This window comes from Panthera tigris, chromosome E1 (assembly GCF_018350195.1).
Source record: "Panthera tigris isolate Pti1 chromosome E1, P.tigris_Pti1_mat1.1, whole genome shotgun sequence".
Classification (NCBI taxonomy): Eukaryota; Metazoa; Chordata; class Mammalia; order Carnivora; family Felidae; genus Panthera; species Panthera tigris.
Window position 1 is genome coordinate 23,553,601 of NC_056673.1, and position 26,423 is coordinate 23,580,023.

Here is a 26,423-nt window from a genome sequence, read left to right on the forward strand (position 1 = left end):
GGGGTCAGGGCTGGCACATTGCTGCCCCTTCTCCTCTACGGAGAGTTCAAATCAGTCCACCCATCTCTAAGGCCGCTGGTACTTGGGAGCTAGTGTCTTCACGGCATTTCTAAACTTTTCACTCCTTTTCAGTATTTTGTCGGGGGGAAGGCTATTAAATTACCGTTGAAAACTGCCCTTTTCATCTTAGACAACCTCCTAAGATCGGAAAGGGCAATAAAACATAAAACAGCCCCAATTCAATACCAGTTTTCTCACAGGAGACATTGATTGGGAATATTAAAATTAAGCTCCACAGTGCAGGTTCCATTAATGTTTTATTTCTTAAAATATTAAATGTTGGGTTTTTAAGGAATTCTCTAAATGAAGGGTGCTAAATAGGAGGGGGAAATCCAAATCAGGAGTTATCCATTGTTAAATGGGAGAAAACAGGTTAGGTCATTGCAAACAATTTCAGAAACAGAGAATACACTTGGCAGACAGCTCTCCAAGAAGAGAGATGCATTAGAAGTGTCACGAGTTGGCACTTGGCTGTCAGTTCACCGAAGAAGGTGATAAGATGACAGCATTTCAGCATTTTTACTTTGATTAATAAAATGTTGGTTTCTTAAAACAACTATGAGGTCTTCTCCTTTCCACACTTCCTAAAATGCTACTTCTGTTCAACATAACCTGCACCAAGGCAGGATTGTCAGCAAGGTACCTGGAAGCTTTCTGTCACATTGAGACCTCAGGGGAAACCAGAGCAAGCTGAAAAAATGTTGCTTGGTTAAGAATGAGATTGATTCCACCAAATAATTAGTGTGGTGCCACAGAAGTCTGCCTCCTGTGCTCCAAAGTAGAAAATGAGCACACCAGACTTAATTATCCAGTCCTGAAAGACAGGAAACAAGCCTGGGCCGGCAAAGGGTAACTACAGGGCTTGCAAAGACAAAGGGAGGTACATCTATTAAATCAAAAATTTCTGTAGCTCTCAGTTTGGGGTTTTAAACCTTTTAATGGTCACTTTCTGGATTCTTAACTTCCTTATTATTCTTACTCCTAACAGGGAAGAGGGCCCAGCATACAATACATAACATGCAAGTAACTCATAGTGACAAAGGAATTTTAATGCCAGATGTTAAAACATTCACCATTCCCTTAAATACCTGTCTCTTGACTTGTAAGCCTGGTCAGTCAAATCAAAGAGCATTTGATATTCTTATCAAGGCAGTTGCTGGGGGCGGAGGTACTCCTGACAGAAGCCAAGGCAGTAGGCAAAACTGAACAGGAAAAGAACTCCCATTAGATTTAGAAACTGGCCTTCCAGACTACTCAGGAATGATTCACCTGTGTCCCCACCCCCTAGCCCCCAACCACTCAAAAGCAGCAAACTAAGTTCTGATGCATACTTCACGGATAGGCTTCTTTCCAAAACACTCACTAAATGCTCCCTACTGTTCTCCCAAATTAAGTGCCAATATCAGCACGCCCATTACTCCCTAACCAGGCTGCTCTGACTCTGCTTGCACATGGAGATCCTGCTCAATCTCCCTTACTATGTTGTGCTCACAAGAGCTGGTTATTGTGTCTGCTTGAAGAGAAATTCTTTGTCTTAGCTTCTACACAAGGCCACACAGTGCCCCACTGTACCAGACATGATCCTTTCCAGCAGATCAGGGAGAGGTTAACCACATCTGGCTAGGTATATTGGAAAGGAAAGCAAAACTTCTACATCAGTACCTCCTGAATCAAACTTCAAACGAAACATAGAAGTTGTGGGAAAGCCTTTTGTGTTAACAAGAATATAGGGGCGCCCGGGTGGCTCAGTCATTTGAGCATCTGACTCTTGATTTTGGCTGAGGTCACGATCCCAGGGTCATGGGATTGAGCCCTGCATTGGGCTCCACGCTGAGTGTGGAGTATGATTCTCTCTCTCTCTCCCCCTCCTGCCCTTCGCCCCTACTCATGCTCTGTCTCTAAAAAAAAAACAACCCAAAAGACCACAACAAAACAAAAATACAGTGTATATCTAGAAGGTACTCACAAAGATATCCTGAAAGATGGACAGTATTCCAGAATGCTGTTTAGAACACAGTACCACTCTCTTGCCCAGAGACAAGTGGAAGAGTATTATGAATGAGTTTTTCCAAGCTTTTCTTTACAGTTTGGGCCTCTGATTCTTTACACTGGAAAGTTTAGTTCTCTTATTACATATCTACAGATTTCCTTAAGCTAGAGTGATTTACCACCTGGAATTCTGTTGTTCTTGATGAATGTCATTGGTTTGCTCCCCTTTCCAGCTAACCACAGGCTGGTTTCATTACTGAAAACTGGAAGCTTGTTTTTACCTCTCAACAAGGATTGGTTAACTGACTTCAGATTTAAATGGGGAGTTGGGGAGCAGGGAGAGACTAAAAAGAATAAAAACTGGAACCCAAAAAGAGATAAACTATTGAGTTAGTTGGTCTCAAGAGAGACAGTCTAGATCTTTCAGCATGGGAAGGGTCTTGACATAGGAAGAAATTCTCTATTTCTCACCACTGGCAAAGAAGGATATGCACAGAATTCCAGCAGAAACCTTTAAATTGCAATAAAAATTCTTAACAGTAAAAGGTCTTTACTGATGTCATTGAATTTCAGGGTAAACGTTCCCTCTTTGTAATGATACGGCCTAAGAGAGACCTGGATTAGTGTAGCTGGTTTAAGGCCAACTCCATCTAGCAGCAAAGGGGAAGGATGGAATATACTTTGAAGGCCCTTGCTAGCTCTGAATTTTTAAGAACAAGAAAGGCCTTCCTTTGGTGATACGAACATGGAAGAAAATAATGTACTTAAGCCAGCCACATCAAATATCAGCAAGTGCTTTTCTGTTATAAATGCACAAAGATGGTGATGCAGTGACTGAAGAGTACCCTTTACCCCAAATATGGCTTGATCCTTGAGAAACCTTAACCACAGTAATAATCCTACTTTCTAAAATCCAGTCATTTGAAATCACAGCCTTATTTTACTATCACTATTTTCAACTCTGCCATTTTCCTCATCAAATCAACTGATTCCCCAGTTTTTTCAGAGTTGACTGGTCCCAAGGTTTCTACGAGACTGTCCTCCCATCTCCCACTCCTAACTACTACAGCTGCCCCCATGTCCTAGCCAACTACACCTCTTGGTACTATCTTCCTCACTCCTACTGCTGCCTCCACATCGTCCTCCACCCACCATGTCTGGAACAGTCTCCCACTTCCATCTGCCGTTTTCTCTCTCTCTTCTCGATTGTTTCATTGCTTCAAGAGCTCACCTCTCTCAGGAAGCCTTCCTTAATCAAGACTAAGGACTCTTGGGACTACAACAGACATCACTTGACATCCATGTCTAATGCACCCCCCACTTTAGAAGAGGAATTAGTTTTCAGGAACAAGAGGCAATCCCTTTATAACCAAGTAGGGGTGATGGTGGTAGAAGCGTACATTTTCTAAGAGATATGACAATGCAAAAAAAAGGGAGCATTTCCACAAGCCACCCTTTTTCAGATTGAAGTCTTTTATTCCAATTTCCTCTGATCCTAAGAGTTTCCTTTTTTTTTTTTTTTTTTTTAACGTTTATTTATTTTTGAGACAGAGCATGAACGGGGGAGGGTCAGAGAGAGGGAGACACAGAATCTGAAACAGGCTGCAGGCTCTGAGCTGTCAGCACAGAGCCCGATACGGGGCTCGAACCCACGGACCGCGAGATCATGACCCGAGCCGAAGTCGGCCGCCTAACCGACTGAGCCACCCAGGTGCCCCAAGAGTTTCCTTTTCATTTATAACCCCCTAGATAAGTCTATCAGCAAGCTGCATGCATATTTGTATCAGTCAAAAAGTTTGAGCAAATACTTCCACCAAAGTATATATTTTAATTAGACATGTTGAACGTTGAAAGAACTAAGGAATCAGTGAGCTACTGAAGGCTATTTGTGCAGATTCTGAAATTCTTTCTATATACAGCTTTGCTTCTAGCAGAAATGGAATAACCATGACTCTGCGTTTGGCTTATTTTGTAGGAAGGTTTGAGGATCGTTTCACATATGGTGGGGCTACTCACCCTCATATCTAGTGAGTCTCATATACGAAACTGCTTTACTTTTGTTTTAAAAGTAGCTTTTATTGCAGGCTAGCCTGTCACCATTGAGAAATCAGGGCTCAGGTCTCAATCCAAGCAAATGCTGAGGTTAGTTGTGTCATCTCCATCCTCAAGGGCTTGGTATCCTGGGAAACCCACAGTAAGACCAGGGTGACTCCGGGACACACATGTTAGCAGAGACAGTGCAGCGTGATGAGGCAGGCATTCAACACCCTAAGTGTGCTTTAGTTACCAGAATATTTGACACACCCACAAATTAAGTAGCAAAACATTTTAATCCATTAATTCTAAAAATAACAGAGACATTTTAACATCCGGTGCCACCTCCTCAAAAGTCTACTGCAGATTAGACAGTCAGACAGCAATGTACAAAGCCAGACATTAAAGGGAAAGATGTAGTTTGGGACAAGACCATCACGGGGAAATTTTCCTTCCCTTTGCTCATAAACAGAAGATGTCAGCTTAAGAAATCTTCAGAAGAGAAAGCTTTCTCATGCTCCATAACCTTTCTCTTTATTTTAAATCTTTCTGTAATGTTTGAAGGTGAAACAGATAATCAGAAAACCAACCTCCCAAGTACAAAGATCTGAGCTGGACTCCTGGGACTAAAGACTGGTTCATTTCTATTTCTACCAACACTCTGATGTGAGGTACTATGGTTCTTGTTTTAGCTACAAGAGGTGTTAGGAATAAATGCCCACTCACATTTAATAATAGCTTATCTAGCACATAACTCTGCAGCACAATACCAACAACAGGAGTGTTTTAAAGCAGGGCAGAGAAGAAAGTAGGTATTAATACAACTTAAGGTTTCCTTTGTCCTTCCCCTCTTTTTACAATGAGAATTCAGCTCAGAAATGAAACTCTCCAGAATGCCCGTACTGTCCTTTGGCCCACACATTCCAAACTTGTGATTTCTGATTGCAAGCCCTCAGAGCCTCAGGCTTTAGTGATGTATCCTTCTCGGATGAGGAAATCATAGATTTTCCGCGTTTTGTTCACATCTATCTTGATGAGTGCTCTTGCCTGTGCCAGTCTCAAGCCTCCTTGCTTGTTACATTCGTTCAATAGAGCAGATTTGTATTCTAAATAGGCTCCTGGGACCAACCTCACCATCTGACAGAGCTGCAAGACACGGCAAATTTAATAAACATTAACATCTGTCATTCTCGTAATTTAATCCAGTAGGTATAGCCAAAATAAAATTTAAAAAGTGACATCAACCTCCAACTATTTATAGGAGCTGCTGGGTGGCCGGACCACATTCCATTTAGTCTCTTCCTTGGAGAGAATACTCCCTAACGACAGACACTCAGGAAGAGAAAACCAGAGTATGATGCTGGGAGAGCCTTTAGTACCTGTCAGCTGGCTCACCTGGGTTTGTCCAGGAGTTCCAAGTTTGTGTCGAGAGGAGCAGCCTGGGTCCACACAACTCTTGGCCCAGTACATTCCAACACAGCCAGTCAAGGAAGAGCCACAAGGCACAGTAGGGGCGGGGGTGCAGATACTTGGATTCCCAAGTGTGAATCACATTATTTTTAGTATCAGCATAAAGTAGTTGTCCCTGCTTTTGTGATTATATTTCCTACTTTGGAGGAGGAGGAAATACAGAGACCTTGCGAAGAGGCTATTTCAGCTGCTGAAAATCTAGAAAGCTGGCTCCATTCCAGTTCACCTGCCACAGCATCTCATGACAATAAGCAGTGTGAGGTCACCGTTTGTGGGTAAGGATAAAAACTGCTTGAAACCCCAGGCCATTCAATACTTGACTCAGAATGGCCTGTGACCTTCTTCAGCAATACTTAAATATAACAAACACTTCTGTCTACTCCCAAACTAATCTTTACTGTTCCTGGGGGATAAATTAAAAGACTAACAGCTCCTACCTACTCCATGACTCTTCCTCACTTGTCTGGAGTGGCAGATGGGGAGACTGATCTTGGGAACTGGAAGAGGAGCACATGAGGAGCAAAAGAGGAACTCCTCTTTTGGAATGGACTTCAGCACTGTGCACATTTTTTTTGAAAATACTAGAGGAGGACTCTTTTGAGGCTGGATTTAAATTTTTAAGACAACCAAAAGTAATATGAAGACGAGTCTGATGATTATAGTGGAAAACAAAAGTAGGACATGGCATTTTTAATCAAAATTTGTATGTGATTATATATGATGATGCAGCCCTTTCTTTACGGCTTATATACATGCTATGGAGACAATTATTTGAATAAGTGTAGGACTTATCTAAGTGACCATTCTAATAGGAAATAAACATTTTCATATAGGAGTTATTTTAGATTTATAAAAAATTAATTTCATTCACATGAAGCACTTAGTAAAGTATCTGGTACATGGTAATCCTCAATAAATGATGGCTGCATTGATTAGATTTATATATCATATGGTCTTCAAATGGTAGGGTGCTAAGGAAAGGAATTCTCTGAAACTTGCTGAGATTAGCTCTTCAGCTCTTTAAATTGTAGGACAGACTACAGCTATACATGTATGTCACATGAGCAGAGCCAAACGGGTTGGATCCTATAATGTGTTTTAATGACAATTCAATGAATAATCAACTCTACTCTCTTTCCTTTAGCTCCCTTCTTTTTGTTACCTCCTTTTCTTTTTCATTCAGCTTCTCTGTGCCAGGGAGGCCAGTGAGGTTCAAGGGTGGTGCACTTCGTCTACCTACAGACACAGAAAAAGGTATATATTTTATAGGAGTGCCAATTCCTCAAGTGTAAAGTAGCAAAGTCCACTACAGCCAGGCCACTTAGGTACAAGATCACTATGTCCAGCTGTAAGAAATCTCTCCCCAATACCTCCAGCCTCAGTCTGGTGTGCAACACAGGCACCCCAACGTTCACCTGAAAATATAAATGGTAATTCACATGCCCTTTGCTCTGCTAAAATACACAATTACATATACCTAAACATCAAATATGACTATTCTTCCTAACCCAGTAGGAGATTCTAAAATCTAAAGCCCAGATGTTATCCAGTTAAAAAAGGTCATATGCTGCCTCACTTGACAGCTGATGAATGGAAATAACAACTCTGCAGGAGAGACATTTCCTAATCCTCACTACTCTGCCAGGAGTACAAGGCAAACATGGTAATTAACCAAGTACCATTTGCCTTCAGATCAAAGGCAGACTGTTAGGCCAGCAAAAGGCCCTTCTTATTTATTATGTGAGGGAATATCTGTTCCTTCCAAAGTAGTCCTGTTTACCTGAAAGATACACACAGAGGAACAATGAGCCATTATATGGCAAACTAGAAGCTGAGGTGAACTCACACATGGGGAAAGAAACCCAAGTATGAGGTCACTGCTCAGGATGGGAAGTTTGATGGACAAAAGTTTTTGGTTTTGTTTTGAATGTATATTTGGGATTAGTGGGGAGATAGATGGGCTGGGTTAGGCAAAAGAAAAGTTTTATTGGTGTTGACTTTTAAGAGGTGGGGAGAGAGAGGAGGGACTGTTATAGGCTGCTCTGCTAGAAAACAGGCTTCTCTATAGGATCAACAATGGGATAAGGGGTTCTCCATAACCAACAGGTCTAGACTTACCCTAAACACTAAAAAAGGGAGACTAAAATCATTTAGTACCTCAACAAAGTTACCAGAGGCTAGGTTGTAATTAATGATCCAGACTTTCTACTTTGCACTGCCTTAGGACCAACTGAGAACATGAAGAGGAGCAAGGAGTCTCCTCAACCTAAAATAGGGGGTGAGAAAGGCTAACACCAGCCTTGGAAGCAACAAAGAATAAATCAGTACAGAATAAATGCTTCAGAAAACACAAATGCCAAATTATTAGTTATTATCGTGTCACATTATTGCTGTTTGTATTTCTGTATGTAGATTCAGGGGACAGGATTAGAAGTATGAAATTTGTAAAATAAAAGTTGGATTCAGCTGTCCTGACTACTCTCTAAAAGGCTCTCTTTTCTAAGTATTAAGAAATAATCACCTGAAACAAAGGAATAAATTTTTTAAAAAGTATTCCTAAAGTAGCCTTCTCTGAGCCTGGTCTAGACCCTGAACCTGAGAGACTTTAAATGGGATCAAAGGTCTACTGTTTCAAGCGTGGTAAAAGTGCAGGTGCATCATCTTTCTGACCAGCTCAGGCTCCACAGTAGCATGGTCTGTGTGCTCTAATAAGGGAAAGTGGCAAATATAGCATATGGAGCATGGGTGAGAATAACCACCAAGAGAACTGGCAAACAAACACCACAATTTTGGATCAGAAGTCTAGAACTTATTCCACTCCAAATTACCATTCACTGATTACCAAGAACAAAGGATTACCAGATTATCATATGGTTTAATCTTGCTCTGTCAACTAACCCCAAAATAGAGGACACACCCAAAGAGGTAAAGATAACAAACAAATACCTCAAGTCTCCAAATTATTAAGAAATCCTTGAATTTCTGCTCAGGATACAAAGCCTTTAATTTACCCACTGTGGGACAAATCTCAAAAGCTGTGGTAGGTACAACTGCAGCAAATGAACTGCTCATGAGCATTGGTAAAATAAAGAAAACACCTCTCTGGAGCTCTTTCTTCCCTTGTCTCTGTACTCAAACCCTGAAAAGACTGAAACTTGCTAATGTTTACAAACTGCGATAACACTTACCATTCCTCTGCCTAAGCACACTGCTCACAGAAAGGGGGAAGGGACTACTGGGTGAATCCCTAGAATGAAAACTTCACAATCAAGTCTTGCTCCAGCCTGGAAAAATAATTACCTGAATTCGAAGCCATCGGAATAGAAGGGCTCAGGCCAGAATCACTAGAACAAAGAAGAGGAATTTAACTAATGTCACACCAAAGACGGCAATTTCCAAAAGCCCACGTGGGCTGGGTGCCATTTATTAGGTTGGTTACTTTAAAGGGATGTAATGAGACAGACTTCACTGTTTTACAGGATATCCTACTATACTAAACAGGAAAATACTGTACTAAGGGAAATCTGTTCCGTGGGGTGTAAGAAATTACTTGGATTTGTTAAGAAGACCTCTTAGTCTGGAACATAATGGAGACCAATCACAGGGAAAGGACAAGGACATGATTCACCAATGGAAATCATTCCAGTAGATATGGGGGAGAGAGGAGGCATGGGTGGAGGAATTTTCTAATTTTTAAAAATAAGATCAAAGTAGCAAAGTAGGGGGGGGGGCAGCTATGTTCCTCAAAACAGTCAGTACCATAGTTCTGAGATAGACTGCTAAAATTTTCTGAGTTTTTCTAGCTACCCAATTATTACTCTTCTGCCATGTGGGTGGGGTACCCACGGAAATGTCTGAAACTACAAGTAAAAGCCAAAGCATCCAAGAAGATGCTCCTTCTTCCTGGACTAATTACTCACATGTCAGCTTGCCGGCGGAGCCACTGCTGGCAAGCACTACTGTCCTGGATGTACTGGAGAACTTCGGAGAGCATGGTGCGTTTAAGGCGCTCCTCCTCTCGTGTCTTCTTGAGGTGATCATAGGTTCTGGCACCTGAAGGTGTAGATGACACATAATTGCAATGACAATGCAGAACTAACTGAAGGGCTTCCAAACTGACCAGCAAGCAGTTTGCCTTTATTTGGTTTCCTTTGCAAAACTGCTTCCACAATTATTGTTCTAAGGGCAACGTGAGTTCCCTCAGTTTGAAATCCCTTTTTTGACAAGAAATGATTAATATTTTTATTCTTTTTCTAGCTTTAAGAAATCTGTGGACAGGGGGGTGCCTGGGTGAGTCAACTGGTTAAGTGTCTGACTTTAGCTCAGGTCATGATCTTTTGGTTTATAGGTTTGAGTCCCACACTGGGCTCTGTGCTGACAGCTCAGAGTCTTGAGCCTGCTTTGGATTCTGCGTCTCTCTCTATGTCCCTTCTCCACTCACACTCTGTCTCTCTCAAAATCAATAAATAAACATTAAAAAAAGGAAAAGAAAATAAAAGGAAAGGAAAGAAAAAAGCGAAGAAAAGAAAAAAAGAAAAGAGAAGAAAAAGAAAAGGAAAGGAAAGAAATGGAAAGAAGTTTGGGGGCAGGGGCACCTGGCTGGCTCACTCGGTGGAACACGCAACTCTTGACCTTGGGGCTGTAAGTTCCAGCCCCATGTCAGGTGTAGAGATTACTTAAAAATAAAATCTTAAAGAAAAAAAGAAAGAGAAATATGGGGGCAAAAACCTGCAAAACAGAGAAGTACAAAGAAAGAAAGAGTCACTCATATATCCCACTTCCAAAGAGTAACTTAAAATACTATCATATTTGCATCCTGTTGTATTTTTTCTATCTATATGTTTTCCGAAGTTACACAAGGGCTATAAGCATACTGCTTTAAAAACCAATTAAAATTACAAATAAAAATAAGTCCTCATTGATTAGCACTATTTCTTTCCCTTCTTTCCCAGAGGCAATCAATATTGGGTAATCAAAACTTGGTATCAGTGTCTCTTATGTACATCTTGTCAAACAAAAGCTGTGTGGTGTTTTCTACACGTTAAAAAAGCTGTACAGATTCCAAAGTTCCAAACCATATTCCATAAAGCCCAGGATATCATGAAAATATTTCAGGGGTTACTGTAAAGAGCAAAGGCACCACCACATACTGGTGGTCCTGGGTTCCATACATGACCTGTACCACCGGAATTCAAAGTAGTTTCACTTTCATCTTATTTATAGACTAGGCTCTACATAAAATTCCATTTTGAAATGGTTTCTGTTGTTAAAAATAAAGAACCATTACACGAGGCTGAATTTACACCCAATAAGGCTACTTCTTATGGGAAATGGGCAGTAGCTTTCAACCAACAGGAAGGAGGGAATGTTAAAGATCTTTCCAATAAAACAACAGAAACTGCCATTTATTGAGCATTTGAGCCAGGTACTGTGCTATGTGTTTATGCATTATTTTAATTTAACCTTATTAGCTCTAAGAGACTTGGAAAACTGAAATCTAAACAGAGTTACAAATCTGGTAAACAAGAGAGCCAGAATCCAAACCCAACTGGCCCAAGTCTAGACCTTAAGCTTTTAACTACTGTAATCCACTGCCTTCTCTTATGACCTGGGTCTACTACAACTACCTCTTTAACCACTTTATTATTTTATTATTTTTTATTTTTTTAAATTTACATTCAAATTAGTTAGCATATAGTGCAACAATGATTTCAGGAGTAGATTCCTTTGTGCCCCTTACCCATTTAGACCATCCCCCCTCCCACAACCCCTCCAGTAACCCCGTTTGTTCTCCATATTTATGAGTCTCTTCTGTTTTGTCCCCCTCCCGTTTTCATATTATTTTCTTCCCTCCCCTTATGTTCATCTGTTTTGTTTCTTAAAGTCCTCATATGAGTGAAGTCATATGATTTGTCTTTCTCTAATTTCACTTAGCATAATACCCTCCAGTTCCATCCACGTAGTTGCAAATGGCAAGATTTCATTCTTTTTGATTGCCAAGTAATACTCCATTGTATGTATGTGTATATACATACATACATATATATATATATATATATATACACATACACACACACACACCACATCTTCTTTATCCATTCATCCATCGATGGACATTTGGGCTCTTTCCATACTTTGGCTGTTGTTGATAGTGCTGCTATAAACATGGGGGTGCATGTGTCCCTTCAAAACAGTACACCTGTATCCCGTGGATAAATGCCTAGTAGTGCAAACTGCTGGGTTGTAGGGTAGTTCTATTTTTAGTTTTTTGAGGAACTTCCATACTGTTTTCCAGAGTGGCTGCACCAGCTTGCATTCCCATCTTTAACCACTTTAAATCTGTTTCTTCATTACATGGAAATAACAGTGCCGATCTCATAAGTCTGTTATAAGAATCATAGTGTAGGGCCTGGTGCATGGTGAAAGATGTTGGCTGCTATTAATATAAGTATTATTACCACCTCAAAGAACTGGGATGCAAGCATGTAGAACCATTTGAAGCTTGGTTAATACAAATGATCAGACCATGCATTCACAAAATTTTAAAAGGTTGAGGCTAAAATTCAGAATATAAAATCCTTTTCTTAGAGGCCATAGCAGATTCCCACATCTAAAACAGCACCTCTCTTTTGTGTTGTCACTTTTATTTTACCTGAGATAACCATATAAGGGTATTTATAAGGATTATACACATGAAACTTTACTGGAAAGATCAAAAACTCATTTCAAAAAAGGAAAACTTGTTTTAAAAAAATTCACAAAGCCAAAAAAAAAAAAAAAATCCACAAAGCCTCAGAGACTTCCTTTATGTGTTTAGAAGACACTTGCAGGGAAACCTGGGTGGGTTAGCTGGCTGAGCATCTGACTCTTGACTTCAGCTCAGGTCATGATCTCATGGTTGTAAGATAGAGCCCTGCATTGGGCTCTGCAGTGGACATGGAGCCTGCTTGGCATTCTCTCTTACTCTCCCTCTCTCTCTCTCTGCCCCTCCCCCACTTACATTCTCTTTCTTTCCCTCTCTTTTTCTCAAAAAAAAAAAAAAAAAAATCTAAGAAGACACTTGCCCACTGATATAATGTGTAACTTAAGCATACTTACTACAAAAATTGGTAATGCCTGCTGTTCTGTATTCCTGGAGCCTCTTGATCTCCCTTCGGAGTTCAAATTCCACTGTTTATCCCAAAAAGAATGAAGGAGAAAAATTGGAAAGCCAAAATCAACATTAAGAGGAATACTTCTGCTTTTGAGTATTTTCAGTAATTCTGTCTTATATAAAAGACTGGGCAATTACATTTGGGAAATCCTATATAATGATGACATTTCATTAGAAATTTTACCCAAGAGGGGTGCCTGGGTGGCTCAGTTGGTTAAGCATCCAACTCTTGATTTCAGCTCAGGTCGTGATCTCATGGTTCATGAGTTTGAGCTCCACATCAGGCTCTGTGCTGACAGTGTGGAGCCTGCTTGGGATTCCCTCTCCCTCTCTCTCTCCCCTCCCCTACTCACACTCTCTCTCCCTCAAAATAAATAAATAAACTTAAAAAAAAAAAAGAAATGTTACCCAAGAGCTCAGAAAAACCTACTCTAGCTATCTTTTGGCTACCATCTCCAGCTGGAGAAAGCAGCTGGAAACGTCTCCCAGAAGGTGGTACAATGAACTGGCTGAATTCATTAGCTACAGAAGTAACGAATTAATTTTTTTAAACAACTAAGTTTCCTTGCTCTGTTTATCCTCTATTTATCTATCCAAATAACCAAATTCTTTTATAAAAGCTATCTCTGCTATTACTTGATGTGGCCCTTTTATAAGCAAAGGACAAAAGCTCTGTGCTCAAGTCCCAGATAGCTTCTTTACAGCTTTTCTCCTATAGGAACAAAAGAGCATTGTTTTCCATAAACCAAAGATTTCTGCTTCCTCTGAGTGGACAGATCAGGTTGTATTGCTTGCGTTATTATGTGATAGAACATTCAAATTTGGGTGCTTTGAAACAGAGGATGAAGGAAGAGCCCAGACAATTCATGGGGTGTAGTTCTTTGGAGTGACACATGAACCAGGGATGGCACAAACTGGGACAGGAAGTAAAGGATCAGTCACCTAGTGCAAACCACACAAAGAATGCCAACCAAACAGGGTGTTTGATGAGGACAACCACCCAGGCTCAGATAAATGCCTATAATGCTATGCAACAAATAATTGCATGATGAGAACAGGATAAGAGTCTTGGTAAAGCATTTTCCCTAAATTTGAGGGTCAAATACATAAATCTCACAATGAAACATACAGACTAAGCTGCCCAGTCCAGATTATTTTAAAGTGTAGGCCTTACTGCCTTAACAACTTCAATTTTTTTATAGTGAAAAATCAAATAGTAACTGGGCAAAGGTCTCTCAGAAAGATAGGCAAGAGAATGATGGAAGTACTGGGTTGGCTCAGTCGGTAGAGCATGACACTCTTGAGCTCAGGGTTGTGAGTTCGAGCCCCATGTTGGGCACAGAGATTACTTAAGGAAATAAAAAAAATATTGTTTTTAATTAAAAAAGGGAAAGAGAGGGGGAGGGGAGGGGTACCTGGGTGGTTCAGTCGGTTAAGCATCAGACTTCAGCTCAGGTCATGATCTTATAGCTTACGGGTTCGAGCCCCGCACTGGGCTCTGTGCTGACAGCTCAGAGCCTGGAGCCTACTTCGGGTTGTGTGTCTCCCTCTCTCTCTGACCCTCCCCTGCTCATGCTCTGTCTCTCTCTCTCTCTCTCTCTCTCTCTCTCTCTCTCTCTCTCTCAAGACCAAATAAACATTAAAAATAAATACATTAAAAAAAAAAGAGAGAGAGAATGATGGAAGTACTACCTCCATGAGTCATCCAAATCTTGTCCCCATTTTAAAAACTACTCTTAATGCTAACGTATTTATGAATAAAATGATATGATGTCTTGGATTTGCTTCAAAATAATCCAGTTGAGCACGGGAGAAGAGGGGGTAATAGAAATGAAATTGGATGTGTTAATTGCTGAAGCTGAGTGATGGATACATGGGGGTTCATTACACTGTCAGACCTACTTTTATATATATTTGAAAACTCCCATAATAAAAAGTCAGGGGAGAGACTATAAAACTACTGTTTATCTGGGGAAAAAAGAAAGCTTCCAGGCTTTTAACCTCTTTTGTCCCACCCCCAAGTCATTTCAAGGTAATAAAGGGGAAGAAAAGATAAAAATATTCATTTATTTATTATTTATTCATAGAACTTCACCTAAAACATACCATTATCTCTATTTATATAAACACACACATACACAAACACACAAATACTTGCACAAAGTTCAAAAAGCACCTACATGCATGGCTTTCAATGAACTTGTCATGTTCCACTGGCCCCACTATCCTTGCAAATCGCCTCATTGTTTCATAAAGGTCTTGGACTTCCTTGGGATACCGCCGTTCCATTACTACAGAGAAAATAAAACACAACCATGCCATAGAGAATATAAAAATCTCTAAGTTAGAGTCTGTGTTTCTTTTACTAGAAGTCAAATGGAAGGATACTATGCCTAACCTCACATGACTAATTTACCCATGACAGGAAGCAAACAGGAAAGCCAAGAATGCAAAACATTAATCATAATGATAACAGCATCACAGTGACTATCACACAGGGATGCGGTCATCACTGGAGAATTGAAGGTCATCTGCATTACTGAGCACCCAGGTGACCTCCGCACCTCAGTCTGTTAATCTGTACAGGGGCAGGGACTGCTGGCAGTAATGGGAAAGACAATTAAAGGCAGATCATGCATTCTTAGGAACAATGTTGGGCAGAATTTTGGTATGAACTACCACAGGAAAACAAGGGAAGTGCATGTAGAAGAGGTAGGTTAGCCTAGAAAAAATGTGTGCTCTCTTTCTAATGAAGTTATATTTTGAGAATTATCATCCAAGTAAATGGTCATAGCATCCTGTGTATACAGGTTCCTGATTCTCAGGTAGTTAACTCTGAGGATCACTAATGACCAAATTTCTAATAAAAAGAAGTATCAGTGAAGAGGATGGGGAGTAAAACCTACGAACAATTAAGTGGTAGGTTGGAAGTGCCAGGAACTGCTACTTGGTCATTTCCATCAGAAGAACTACACCAAAACCAGGTGATTAGATGAATTAGTAACTACTGATTAGATGAGCTGATCAGTAACTAAACTAATTCTGCGTACTTTTCCACTATAGATACAGGCTTTCAGTTAAGATCGTTATTGAAATTGAGTCTCTTTTCAGCTCCATCTCTTCCCTTATAGGAGTCACTCTTATCCACAAATTCCAGGTGCTGATTTGATGGGCAGCCACAGATTATTTTCACTACCAAAAAACTCCCAAAACCAAAAGCAAAAAAAAAAACCCTCCAGGGATAGTACAGAAAAATTTGGAGTAAAAATTTTAAATTTGATGGAAAAACCCTCTGCCTACGATATGAAGGTCACATACACTCACTATAATGGTAGTTGAAAACTCTGAAATCACATTGCACATGCTGCTTTTTTCTCAGAAGCAACAGAGCCTCCTCTCAGCTCTACACGTACAGTTAAAAGAATAATCAAGCTAAACTGACCTGTGTTTACCAGCTGAGAACAGAATTTACATGAGTCAAGTTCTACTATGAGTAAAGGTCAAAATCCTATTGACCTGCTATTGAAAACCCAGGCATTCAGACACAGGAACCCACTACTGTAGCTACAAGAATATGACCAATTATTGTCTATAAAAAGGGCAATGGAAATCTGATTGTGAGTTATTTTTGCAAACCCACAGTTCTCAATGAGGTTAAACAGGCAAGGAATATAAATTGATACAACCATTTTTTGGAAAGCAATCTGGCAGCACATGTCAAGCATTTTTAATGATCATATTCTTTGACCTACTAACTCCACTTCTGGGAATCCACCTTAAAAAAATTCTATGGGACACGTGAGTGGCTCTGTCGATTAAACTTCCGACTCTTAAAAAAAAATTTTTTTTTAATGTTTATTTATTTTTGACAGAGAGAGAGACAGAGCATGAGCGGGGGAGGGGCAGAGAGAGAGGGAGACACAGAATCCGAAGCACGCTCCGGGCTCCGAGCTGTCAGCACAGAGCCTGACATGGGGCTCGAACTCATGGACAGTGAGATCATGACCTGGGACGAAGTCAGACACCCAACCGACGGAGCCACCCAGGCACCCCTAAACTTCCGACTCTTGATTTTGGCTCAGATCATGATCTCATGGTTTGTGAGCTCGAGCCCTGCACTGGGCTCTGCGCTGACAGCAGGGAGCCTGTTTGGGATTCTCTCTCTGTCTCTCTCTCTCTCTCTCTCTCCCTGACCCTCCCTCACTCACTTCTCTCTCTCAAAATAAATAAACATTAAAAAATTCTAAATATATATAAAGCTTTATTCACAAATGCACCAGAGAATTATGTATGATGATTTAAAAAACTAAATATCTAATAATAAAAGATAAGCCTATTACTTAACTATTAAGAGTGACATCCTCAAAACACCACAATCACTTGAAAAAGTGTAACAGAAAGTGAAAAAAAATGTCACATTATGATCACAAAAACATTTAACCCATGACTGGCTGACCTGCACCCTATAATGGCACAGAGTGTCAAGCCCTATAAAATTCTATCAACTAGGATACAAAGCACAATAATCATCAGGTACTTTTACAAAAAAGAATACATATGAGTATTATAAACATTTCTATAAAAATGTTGTAATTATCAGATCATAATTCTTATTTGCTGAACAAACTGCAGTGTAGAAGAAGAAAAAGTACAGGGACTCTTTCTGCTCAGCCTAGGTAACTTCAATATTTAAAACAGTAACATCAAAGTGAACATTCACTTAAAAATCATTATAGTTTCATTCTCACCATCATACAGAGCTAAATGTCTTGTGTCCACTACCATGCACAATACGGGTTGACTTTTTCCATAAAAATGTTTAACAACCTGATGATCACAGTTGTGTTTAACATATAGTTCCTATCCAGTTCCAGAAAATGACCCATTAATATTCATGCTGTAATTACTATACTACTTAAAAAAAAGGAATTATCATATAAATGTTGATCAGATATTAATGATTCTTAACTCTCACTATGTAACAGAACTGCCTTAAAGATATTTTAAAAATAAAAATGTTCTAGCACTAATCCTCAGAGATTCTGAATTAATAGTCTGAGTTGATACCCAGGCATGAGAATTTTTTAAAGCTTCCTACATGATATGCTGGGGCGCCTGGCTGGCTCAGTCAGTAGGTCATGTGACTCTTGATCTTGGGGTCACGTATTAAGCCCCATGCTAAGTGTGAAGATTGCTTAAAAAAAAAAAAAAAGGCTCCGGATTGATGCTAATATGCAAGTTGAATTAAGAACTACTGCCATAAATGATTTGTTCAAAACTGTTCAATAATGTTGGAAGAAATTTTAAAATAAAGAAAGCAGCTAATACTTACACTGAAACTTTCTAAGGTTGATTAATCCATGGTCTCTTATAATTCTAGGATGAAAACCACAATAATGTTTATTATAATTAGTTTCACATTTAATACTTCTTCCACATGCAGCTTTTACTAGGCATTTGAAACACTATGGGGTGGAATATTGAGGTTCAAAGACGTCACTCCTCACAAGTTTCTGAAGGGCAGTGAGTCTGCTAACACAATTTTAGGCTTTCAACCATCATATATTTTTCCTTTCCTTGGACATGGTAGACTCTCAATAACTATATGCTGGATGAATGAATGAACACTCAAAAATACTGAAAAACACATCTGTAACTTGGCATGAAACAGAAGGGAATCTGTGTCCATGTGATAAGAATTAAACTATTCAATTTAGGGAATTGATAATTGAGAATAGCCATTTAAGGGAAATAGCTAAACCATAAAATGGCACCATGATCATACATTCAACATTTATAACCGTACATGTGTACATTCACATAATGCTTTAAACCTATTTGAAATAAGTATCATGCATGTTTAATGGAAGTGTCTCCATAAAACATAAGATCAAACAGCAACCTCAACCACTGAGTTCTACAGTACTGTTGAGCTTGAATTATGTGTTTTAAGCAAAACAGAATTTAAGTAAACCATGTGTCTGGAACCTTTCATTTTATATCACATGTATTTATTTATTTTTTTAATGTTTACTATTTTTGAGAGAGAGAGACAGAGAGCAAGCAGGGAAGGGCCAGAGAGAGAGGGAGACACAGAATAGGAAGCAGGCTCCAGGCTCTAAGCTGTCAGCAGAGGCCGATGCGGGGCTCAAACTCACAGACCGCGAGATCATGACCTGAGCTGTAGTCGGCCGCCCAACCGACTGAGCCACCAGGCGCCCTATCACACGTATTTATAACTAGTAATGAAGCTTCTCACAACAATTGGATAATTTTCTTCAGCACTTCTCAGAACACACAGAGAATAAGCTTTACTTTAGGTCACATCTTGGTCCCTCAAGAGTGCCTCCCAAGTCCTATTCCTGTTTTTGTTGTTGTGATGTCACTGTGTTTCTACTCTGTAACATCATGACAACACGCATTCACACTCATACCCTCTGCATACCCTTCTCTGAATTGTTAAAAGTCTCTGTAATCTAACTGCTAAAATTGTCTGGGATCTATTAATTTCTCAATCTGAATGTATGCTTTTTGTTCTGCTGCAAAGAGAAGGAAGAACTTGAGAGTGTCTGAAAATTGTTCAGAATTTTTTTGAAATCCTCCTGAGTAAGACTTCTCAAAAAAATGAGCCATTAGAATGGAGCATTAAAGGAGCACTTGGGTGGCTCTGTTGGGTAAGTGTCTGACTCTTCATTTCAGCTCAGGCCATGATCTCATGGTTTGTGATATCAAGCCCCGTACTGGGCTCTGCATTAACAGCATGGAACCTGCTTAGGATTCATATTCTCTCTCTCTCTCTCTCTCTCTCTCTCTCTCTCTCTCTCTTTCTGCCCCAATACCCTGTTTGCACTCTCTCTCAAAATAAATAAATAAACATTAAAAAAAATGAGAGCATTAAAAGAAGCATAACAATTTGATAACAACTTGAATTTAACTGTTCCTGTTTTCTTTAAAATAGTGTACCCATATTAGGGGTGCCTGGGTGGCTCAGACAGTTAAGTGTCTGACTCTTGGTTTCGGCTCAGGTCATGATCTCACGGTTCATGGGTTTGAGCCCCACATCAGGCTTCATGCTGACAGTGTGGATCCTGCTTGGGATTCTCTCCCTTTCCTTCTTTCTGCCCCTCCCCTACTTGCTCTGTCTCTCAAAAAAAACAAAAAAAACCAAAAAAAAACCCACAAAAAACCCCCACAAAACAAACAAAAAAACAGTGTACCCATATTATTCAATGACCATCATAACATCAAGAAAAGGTAAGGAAGGTGGAGGCAAAAAAGCAAAAAAAGGACAAGTATTATTACCTCCATTTGACAGATGGAAAAATTAAGGATCAAGGAATATCAGTGTCTTCCTCAAGGTGACAAGATGAGTCACAGGTAGAATGTTCTTATGGGCTATATGTGGTATTCAATACTCCATACCTGAAAGAAGGCAGGATGGTTTTCTGTACTTACTTTTTTCGCCTTTGTCTCTCCTTTAACCTGGAATGATAGATATCTACTACAGCCATCTTCAGAGCTATAAACAAACAGACATACACATAGATATAAAGCCAAGACAAAAATAAGTCTTTTACCCAAACTGTCCTAAACTTTGAACGTCATATTGCTTACTATTCCACACACACTGGTCTAGGAAATTTGTCTCTTGGAAACAAAAATGTCCTAGGATACTGAATTTATCAGTAAATTACAGTGAAGTTCTTTTTTTCCTGTGTACACATCTTATACGGCATATCCTACAGATAACAACGTGTACTTTTTACTGAATACCTCTTTTGGCCATGCCTTGTCAGGTATATTACTAGCTTTAATATAACAGGAGTCTGAACTTTGGTGACACACAGGCTAGACATTGCATCTATTAGAATAGCCATAAAAATGAATACTGACTGGAGTTATGACCTCACAGGCACAAGTTCAGTAGACAATGTCAAAACAAGACTGATGTAAATATCGTATAGGAGAGACATTTTCCCAGAGTAGCAGTTTTGAGTTGGGGAGCAACAACTATTTACGGGATGGTTTTGCATTCAGTACTAAAAAGTTCCACTAAATAGCCTAACAACCCCAAAGCTATGGCCTGCTTTGCCACCCATGTTCCAATCCTTTCCTGGCTTTAGTCTCATGTTAAGGACATGGGGAATTAGGAGAAAACAGACAGCAAAAGGTTTCCTCAATATAATAGTTCTGGTTCTCTCTTTCCCCAGCCAATTTTTCCATGTTCAGAGTTCTTCAGGGTTCTGTTCTCATCTTTCTTTTCGCCCCTTACCTTATTCCTATAAACTCAGCCACTCCTATGGTTCTGGGTACCATCAAAAATATAATCTCACACTCAGATATTTATTTTAAGCTCCAGACCCTATCTGGATATCTCTACTCACATGTCTTCAGTTACAAACTTATACTCTACCTCTTCCCCAAACTCTGCTGTCCAAGACAGAAATCAATGGGACTCTCCCTCCTGTCTCTCCATATCTAGTCAGTGAGTCTTATCTATTCTGAATGCTTCAGTCTCTCAAATTTCTCTCTTCCTATTTGTCCCTAATCTTATTCTTTAGCTTAGCCATCTTGTGTCCCCTAGATCACTTCATGTACTCTTTTAATAACTCCATTCCTACCTTATTCTAATTCAACCCTTCATTTACCCTTCAATTCACCCTTCATTTACCCTTCAATTACCTTCAGGGTAATGTTTTTAAGCATAATCCGCAGGTGTATTTTCCTTGTTGATAATTTTTCAGTGGCTTCCCATCTACTCACTGGAGTTCAAACCCTCGCATATTATATAAAACCTCTTACTGTCTTGAATCTGCCTATTTTCCCAGTCTCATGTCCTACCATTCCCTTATATGCCCTATATACCATGCACGCAAAACAATCTGCCCTAGATCACACAGCTGCTAAGTGCAGAGCAGGTATCCAAACCCAGACAGTCTGGTTCTAAGGCCTCGAGTAGGAAAGACACTGAAACCGCCCAACATGTTTACTTTCTCTGTGTTAGTCCGAAATTCTAAATCTGGCTTATCTAACAATGAAATATGTGTTAAAAAAACACTCAGAAGTAAAAAGTCCCACAAGTGTATAATCTGAAGACCCTCTAAAGTTAAGAAATAAAGACCAACCATTAACAGCTCTAGAAGAAAATATGAAGACTACTTAACTTAGCACTATGCTATATTAAACAATTCTTCTTATCCATAATCTACGATTCTGAAGGAAACTTAAAATTTAATAATTTTAGTAGATTCTGGAACTATCTTAACAAGTTGTTAACTTGTTATCTCCTTAGAATTTGTGTAAGTTGAGAGTTTGGTGGGTTTTATTTTAATTACTGAATGTATTCACAGAAGAAAGAGGCTCTAGAGCAAACATAATGACCTGACATGTGTCCTTTGAAAAATAAAATATGCTATTCAAAGGTCAGGTAGTATAATTCTTAACACACCAAGTCTCACAGCAAAGGATTTAGAAGATATGACAATCACATCTTCCAGGATAGTGAGCTTCATTCCAAAATAGAGCCTAGAGCCTCTGTAATACTGATAAACAAAAAAGGTAATAGAATATCATTGCTCATCAGAAGGATGTGTGATACAAATTCAAGTTTACCCTATGGGGGCAATGAATCAACACAGATTTACATGTTATCCTAGAGTAACTTTTAAACCTTATTTTCAAATATGTTCCTATTTGGAACAGACAAGTTAGATCTACTGTAGTTGAACCTCTTCTCCCATTCTATCTCCAGCTACCTTTCCCAGTAGTAGTCCCTGAGGGTACCTCCATGAACAGTCTGAAACCCACTTCTGCTTCCTTGAAACTAGATTTTCAGGCAGGAAAAAAAATGGAACCAATCAAGTAAAACAGTACACAATGGCTCATTAGAATCATCAATTTCTTTCGCCAGTAAAAGCAATAAAAGTTGAACAATGTACAATTCTAATGCACTGTCAATACGGTATCCCTGGATAAGATAATAGAAATAAATTCTGGATACTCCATCCTGACTCATTACTGTGTATCCCACTGCTACCTGCCCTCAAGATAGTCTCAGATTAGAAGGAAGAAATACCAAAATCTAACAAAATCTAATCTATGGGCAAATGTACTATATATGTAGGTAACTTCAATCACTGGGAAATGACCAGGAATATTTTATATAGGCCATTCTGCCTTGAGTCTGAGATAAAAATAACATAAGTTCTAGCTGGGTGATGTGAAGAGGTGAGTGGATGCATCATTTTTTAAAGTTTATGTATAAAGAAATAAGTATTAACTACTATGGATTTTTTGTTCATTTCTAGTAAGTTCAAAAATTAAACAACACTCCTTTATTTTTCCTTACAACTGCCCACAATTAAAAAAAATCAATAATATCAGAATCAAGATTTAAGGCAATGGTTTTCAATTTTTTTTTAGGTAGGGGCACCTGGGCGGTTCAGTTGGTCGAACATCTGACTCTTGATTTCGGCTCAAGTCATGATCTCACGGTTCCTGAGTTCGAGCCCCACAGTGGGCTCTGTGCTGACAGCATGGAGCCTGCTTGAGATTCTCTCTCTCCCTCTTTGCCCCTCCTGTGCTCTCTCTAAAAATAAATAAATAAACTTAAAAAAAAAAAAAAACTTTTTTTTTTTTTTTTTAGGCAAGACTCTCTCTATAAGTGAATTCTTGATTTATAGGGCTGTTCCATATAAAAGCCCAAGTACCATGAAATACCCCATATACTGCCATTGCTTTCTAACACACTGCTGTAGAATGATAGGCTCCAGACTGCTATGCTGGTGGAGATGTACTTTACATGCCTGTGTGGTGGAATAGGCAGGTAGGATCAGGGAGAAGGTATGTCTCTAACCAAACACAGGTTTTATATTGGACTCTCTTTTTCATATGAGAAATGGAATTACGTAGTCAACAGTTCAAGGCAGAAAGAGATACCAAAAACAACAACACAAAAAACTAAGTAAACAGCTAACACACCCTGAGTATTTATCATGTTCCAAGCTCTTTGTATATCTTATCTCATTTATCTATCTAATAACAAGATGACTTCAATAGGAAAAACATGACTTGAAGGTTCAGTGAAATTATTGGTAATTCTGAAAACACATTTCTGTAATTTTTCTAAGATGTTAACATCTTATCACATTGTTTCCTGAGACTTGGGTGGGAATGACTTAATTAAAACAGGAAAAAGGGGTGCTTGGGTGGCTCAGTCGGTTAAGTATCCAACTGTTAATCTCAGCTCAGGTCTTGATTCAGGGTCATGAGTTCAAGCCCCACTTTGGTGGAGCCTACTTAAAAAAAAATAAAACCCCAAAAAACAGGAAAAAAACAAAGAGACTATGTTACCAAAAAAAAAAAATCTGTAAGTACTGATGATTGGTTTCACTGCTGGATCATTTTAGCAGTTTGAACTGTGCAACTGGTTCTGGAGAACAAAGGGAAGGAAAGGCACACACAGAAACAAATGGAGAACTGGAATTCTCCCAGAGGAAAATGCATATTTGAAGCTGTCTCTTTTCTTTATAAAGCACCCAGATAGCAGCAACTGATTAGAAAATCTCAACTACATGAATAACCCAGGGAGGACCACAGCACAGCAGGCAGACAGAAATGAGAAGGCAGACAATGAAAGAATGAGAATCACTTGGTTCACATTCTACTTAAAGTGGCTGGTAGTTCCAGCAAAGCGGGCAAAGAACCAGAGATCATTAAAAACAAACAAACCCAAACCACCCCTAACCTATTCACTCCTGAAATCTCAGCTTTGGGATAAGAACTGTCTCCCTGTGATTACAATGGGGACTGATAACAAAGTTTCCAAACGGCTAGCCTTAAAATATTTCAAGAAGTGGGCAGAAGTCAGAGGCAGTTCCTTCCCACTGCAGTGTATTTCTAACATTGTTCAAAATAGCTGGCAACATGTCTCTGTTTTCCTGACAGAAGGCACTTACTGCTTGCTTGGCAAGAAAACCAACTCAGAGGCCTTAACTGCAACAAAGCCAATCAAAATCCTGTGCACAAACCTGTGACTCAGGTATTCCCCAGAAGCAAAGCTTTTTAAAAGTCATCTTTCCCAAAAGCTTGTGGTCAAGATGTACACAATTAATTCTGGGAGGGAAGGAAGACTATGTGACCTAATTGTTAAAGTCAGGAACTAGGAAGCCTAGGCAAGTTACTTAAAGTCCTTTGTGCACTTTCCTGAATGTAAAATGAGAAAATACCCACCCCTACTTCTGAGCAATGTGGTGAAGCTATAACAAATGTGACATCTCACAAACACAAACACACAAAAATCCAGCAACAAAAATGCAAGGTTGTAAAGACAATAAGTATAGAACAGTATTAAGAACATAGGCTCTGGAGATGGCTCTGCCACTGGCAGGCTAAATGACCTTAGGCAAGTTACTTGATATTTCCATTCTTTAATTTCCTCATCTATAAAATGGAGATGATGATGATGATGATACTGAACTCACAGAGTTTTGCTAGGATCAAATGAGGTCACATGTGTGAAAGGTTTAGCATGGCAAACAGTAAGGGCTATACGTAATAGCTATCATTAGTAGTAGCATTTATGTCTAAAATATCACAAAACTTTACATGCTTTACATGCCTTTAAAGGAAAGGGCACTGCCAGTAGGTAGGTAAGTAATATGTAGTGACAAGGCTGGACCTCTGCTCTACAAACCATTAAGGGATCTAAAGGCTGATGATATGAGCCAAAGAAGTTAAGGGGGGGGGGGGGGGGAGGCAGGGGAGTATCCATGCTTAGTCAAGAAATTTTGCTGAAATTAGCTTTCCAAAAAGAGGGAGTGTAAACTGTCCTAATGGGCAACCCTATGAAGCGGTGAAAACACCAACCCAACACATAGCAAGGAGCTCATAACGCCTGTTGCTTGCCTAGGTTATGGGACAGCAATTAGAAGATGCTGCACTCAGGATTTTAGAGCCTGTGAAGCCCTGGGAAAGGGGAATCCATAAACCTAGGAGATATTTTCCCAAATGAAAGCAGACTAGGGGGAGATGGCCTCCCAGAGAAAAGGTACAATACTGTGTCATCTGCACTGAGATCCCAAACGTACCATGATACAGTAGAGTGCCAAGTTATGTCTTCTGCATCTCTCTTTCTGAACCAATAATTTCTGCTTATTTCAGTAAAATGTATGATGGTGTCATTTAGGGATCCCAGAACTTCCTTATTTTCTTCCTTAGACACTGCTTCACCTGCAGTATCCTCTCCAGGCCCAGCCTTCTGGTATGGCTGGAATGCAATTAACCTCCATTGTGTCCCAGGCCTCTATAATGGACCATTCAAACCCATCATATTAGACAAATTCCATGAATCATAGCAAAAGTCTTTGGGTGATGAAAAGGGCTTGGTGGCATCAGCTCTGGCAAAGAATATAAAACCTAGCCAGTCTGTTTCCTTGCAGTAGTTATGTAAGTGAGGGAACATAAAAGGAATGTTATTAATGCTCAGTAATATTGAAAATATAATGGTGTAATGGAATGGTAATAATACCAATCTCAATTATGTGCCATCTTTCATTGGAGACATTCACACTCTGACTAATCAGTGTTACCCCTTCTTTACAGGCAGTGGACACAAAGAAACAGCAAGCAAGATTGCAAGGACTTGCCCAAGATCACAGTGACTCAGAAGCAAGCCTGAGGTAGAATCACTGCACAAAATATGTGCCCCTCTCTCTGT

The 26,423-nt window shown here is 39.5% G+C and overlaps 1 protein-coding gene across 5 annotated transcripts in view; it reads right to left on the reverse strand.

Moving 5' to 3' along the window:
- Positions 1 to 4,360: 4,360 nt before the first annotated feature.
- TADA2A (transcriptional adaptor 2A) overlaps positions 4,361 to 26,423 on the reverse strand; it is a 52,165-nt gene continuing 30,102 nt past the window's right edge. For 4 of the 5 annotated variants that reach the window (XM_042966478.1, XM_042966480.1, XM_042966477.1 and 1 more), the window contains 8 exons: positions 20,162 to 20,225; positions 18,039 to 18,082; positions 14,887 to 14,997; positions 12,652 to 12,723; positions 9,474 to 9,606; positions 8,854 to 8,897; positions 6,716 to 6,789; positions 4,361 to 5,229 (listed from right to left, as the gene is read on the reverse strand). In XM_042966478.1, the coding sequence (XP_042822412.1) occupies positions 5,044 to 5,229; positions 6,716 to 6,789; positions 8,854 to 8,897; positions 9,474 to 9,606; positions 12,652 to 12,723; positions 14,887 to 14,997; positions 18,039 to 18,082; positions 20,162 to 20,225 (728 nt within the window). In that variant the 3' untranslated portion in view covers positions 4,361 to 5,043. The remainder of the gene's footprint in view (positions 5,230 to 6,715; positions 6,790 to 8,853; positions 8,898 to 9,473; positions 9,607 to 12,651; positions 12,724 to 14,886; positions 14,998 to 18,038; positions 18,083 to 20,161; positions 20,226 to 26,423) is intronic. The other variant, XM_042966481.1, reaches the window with a different exon arrangement.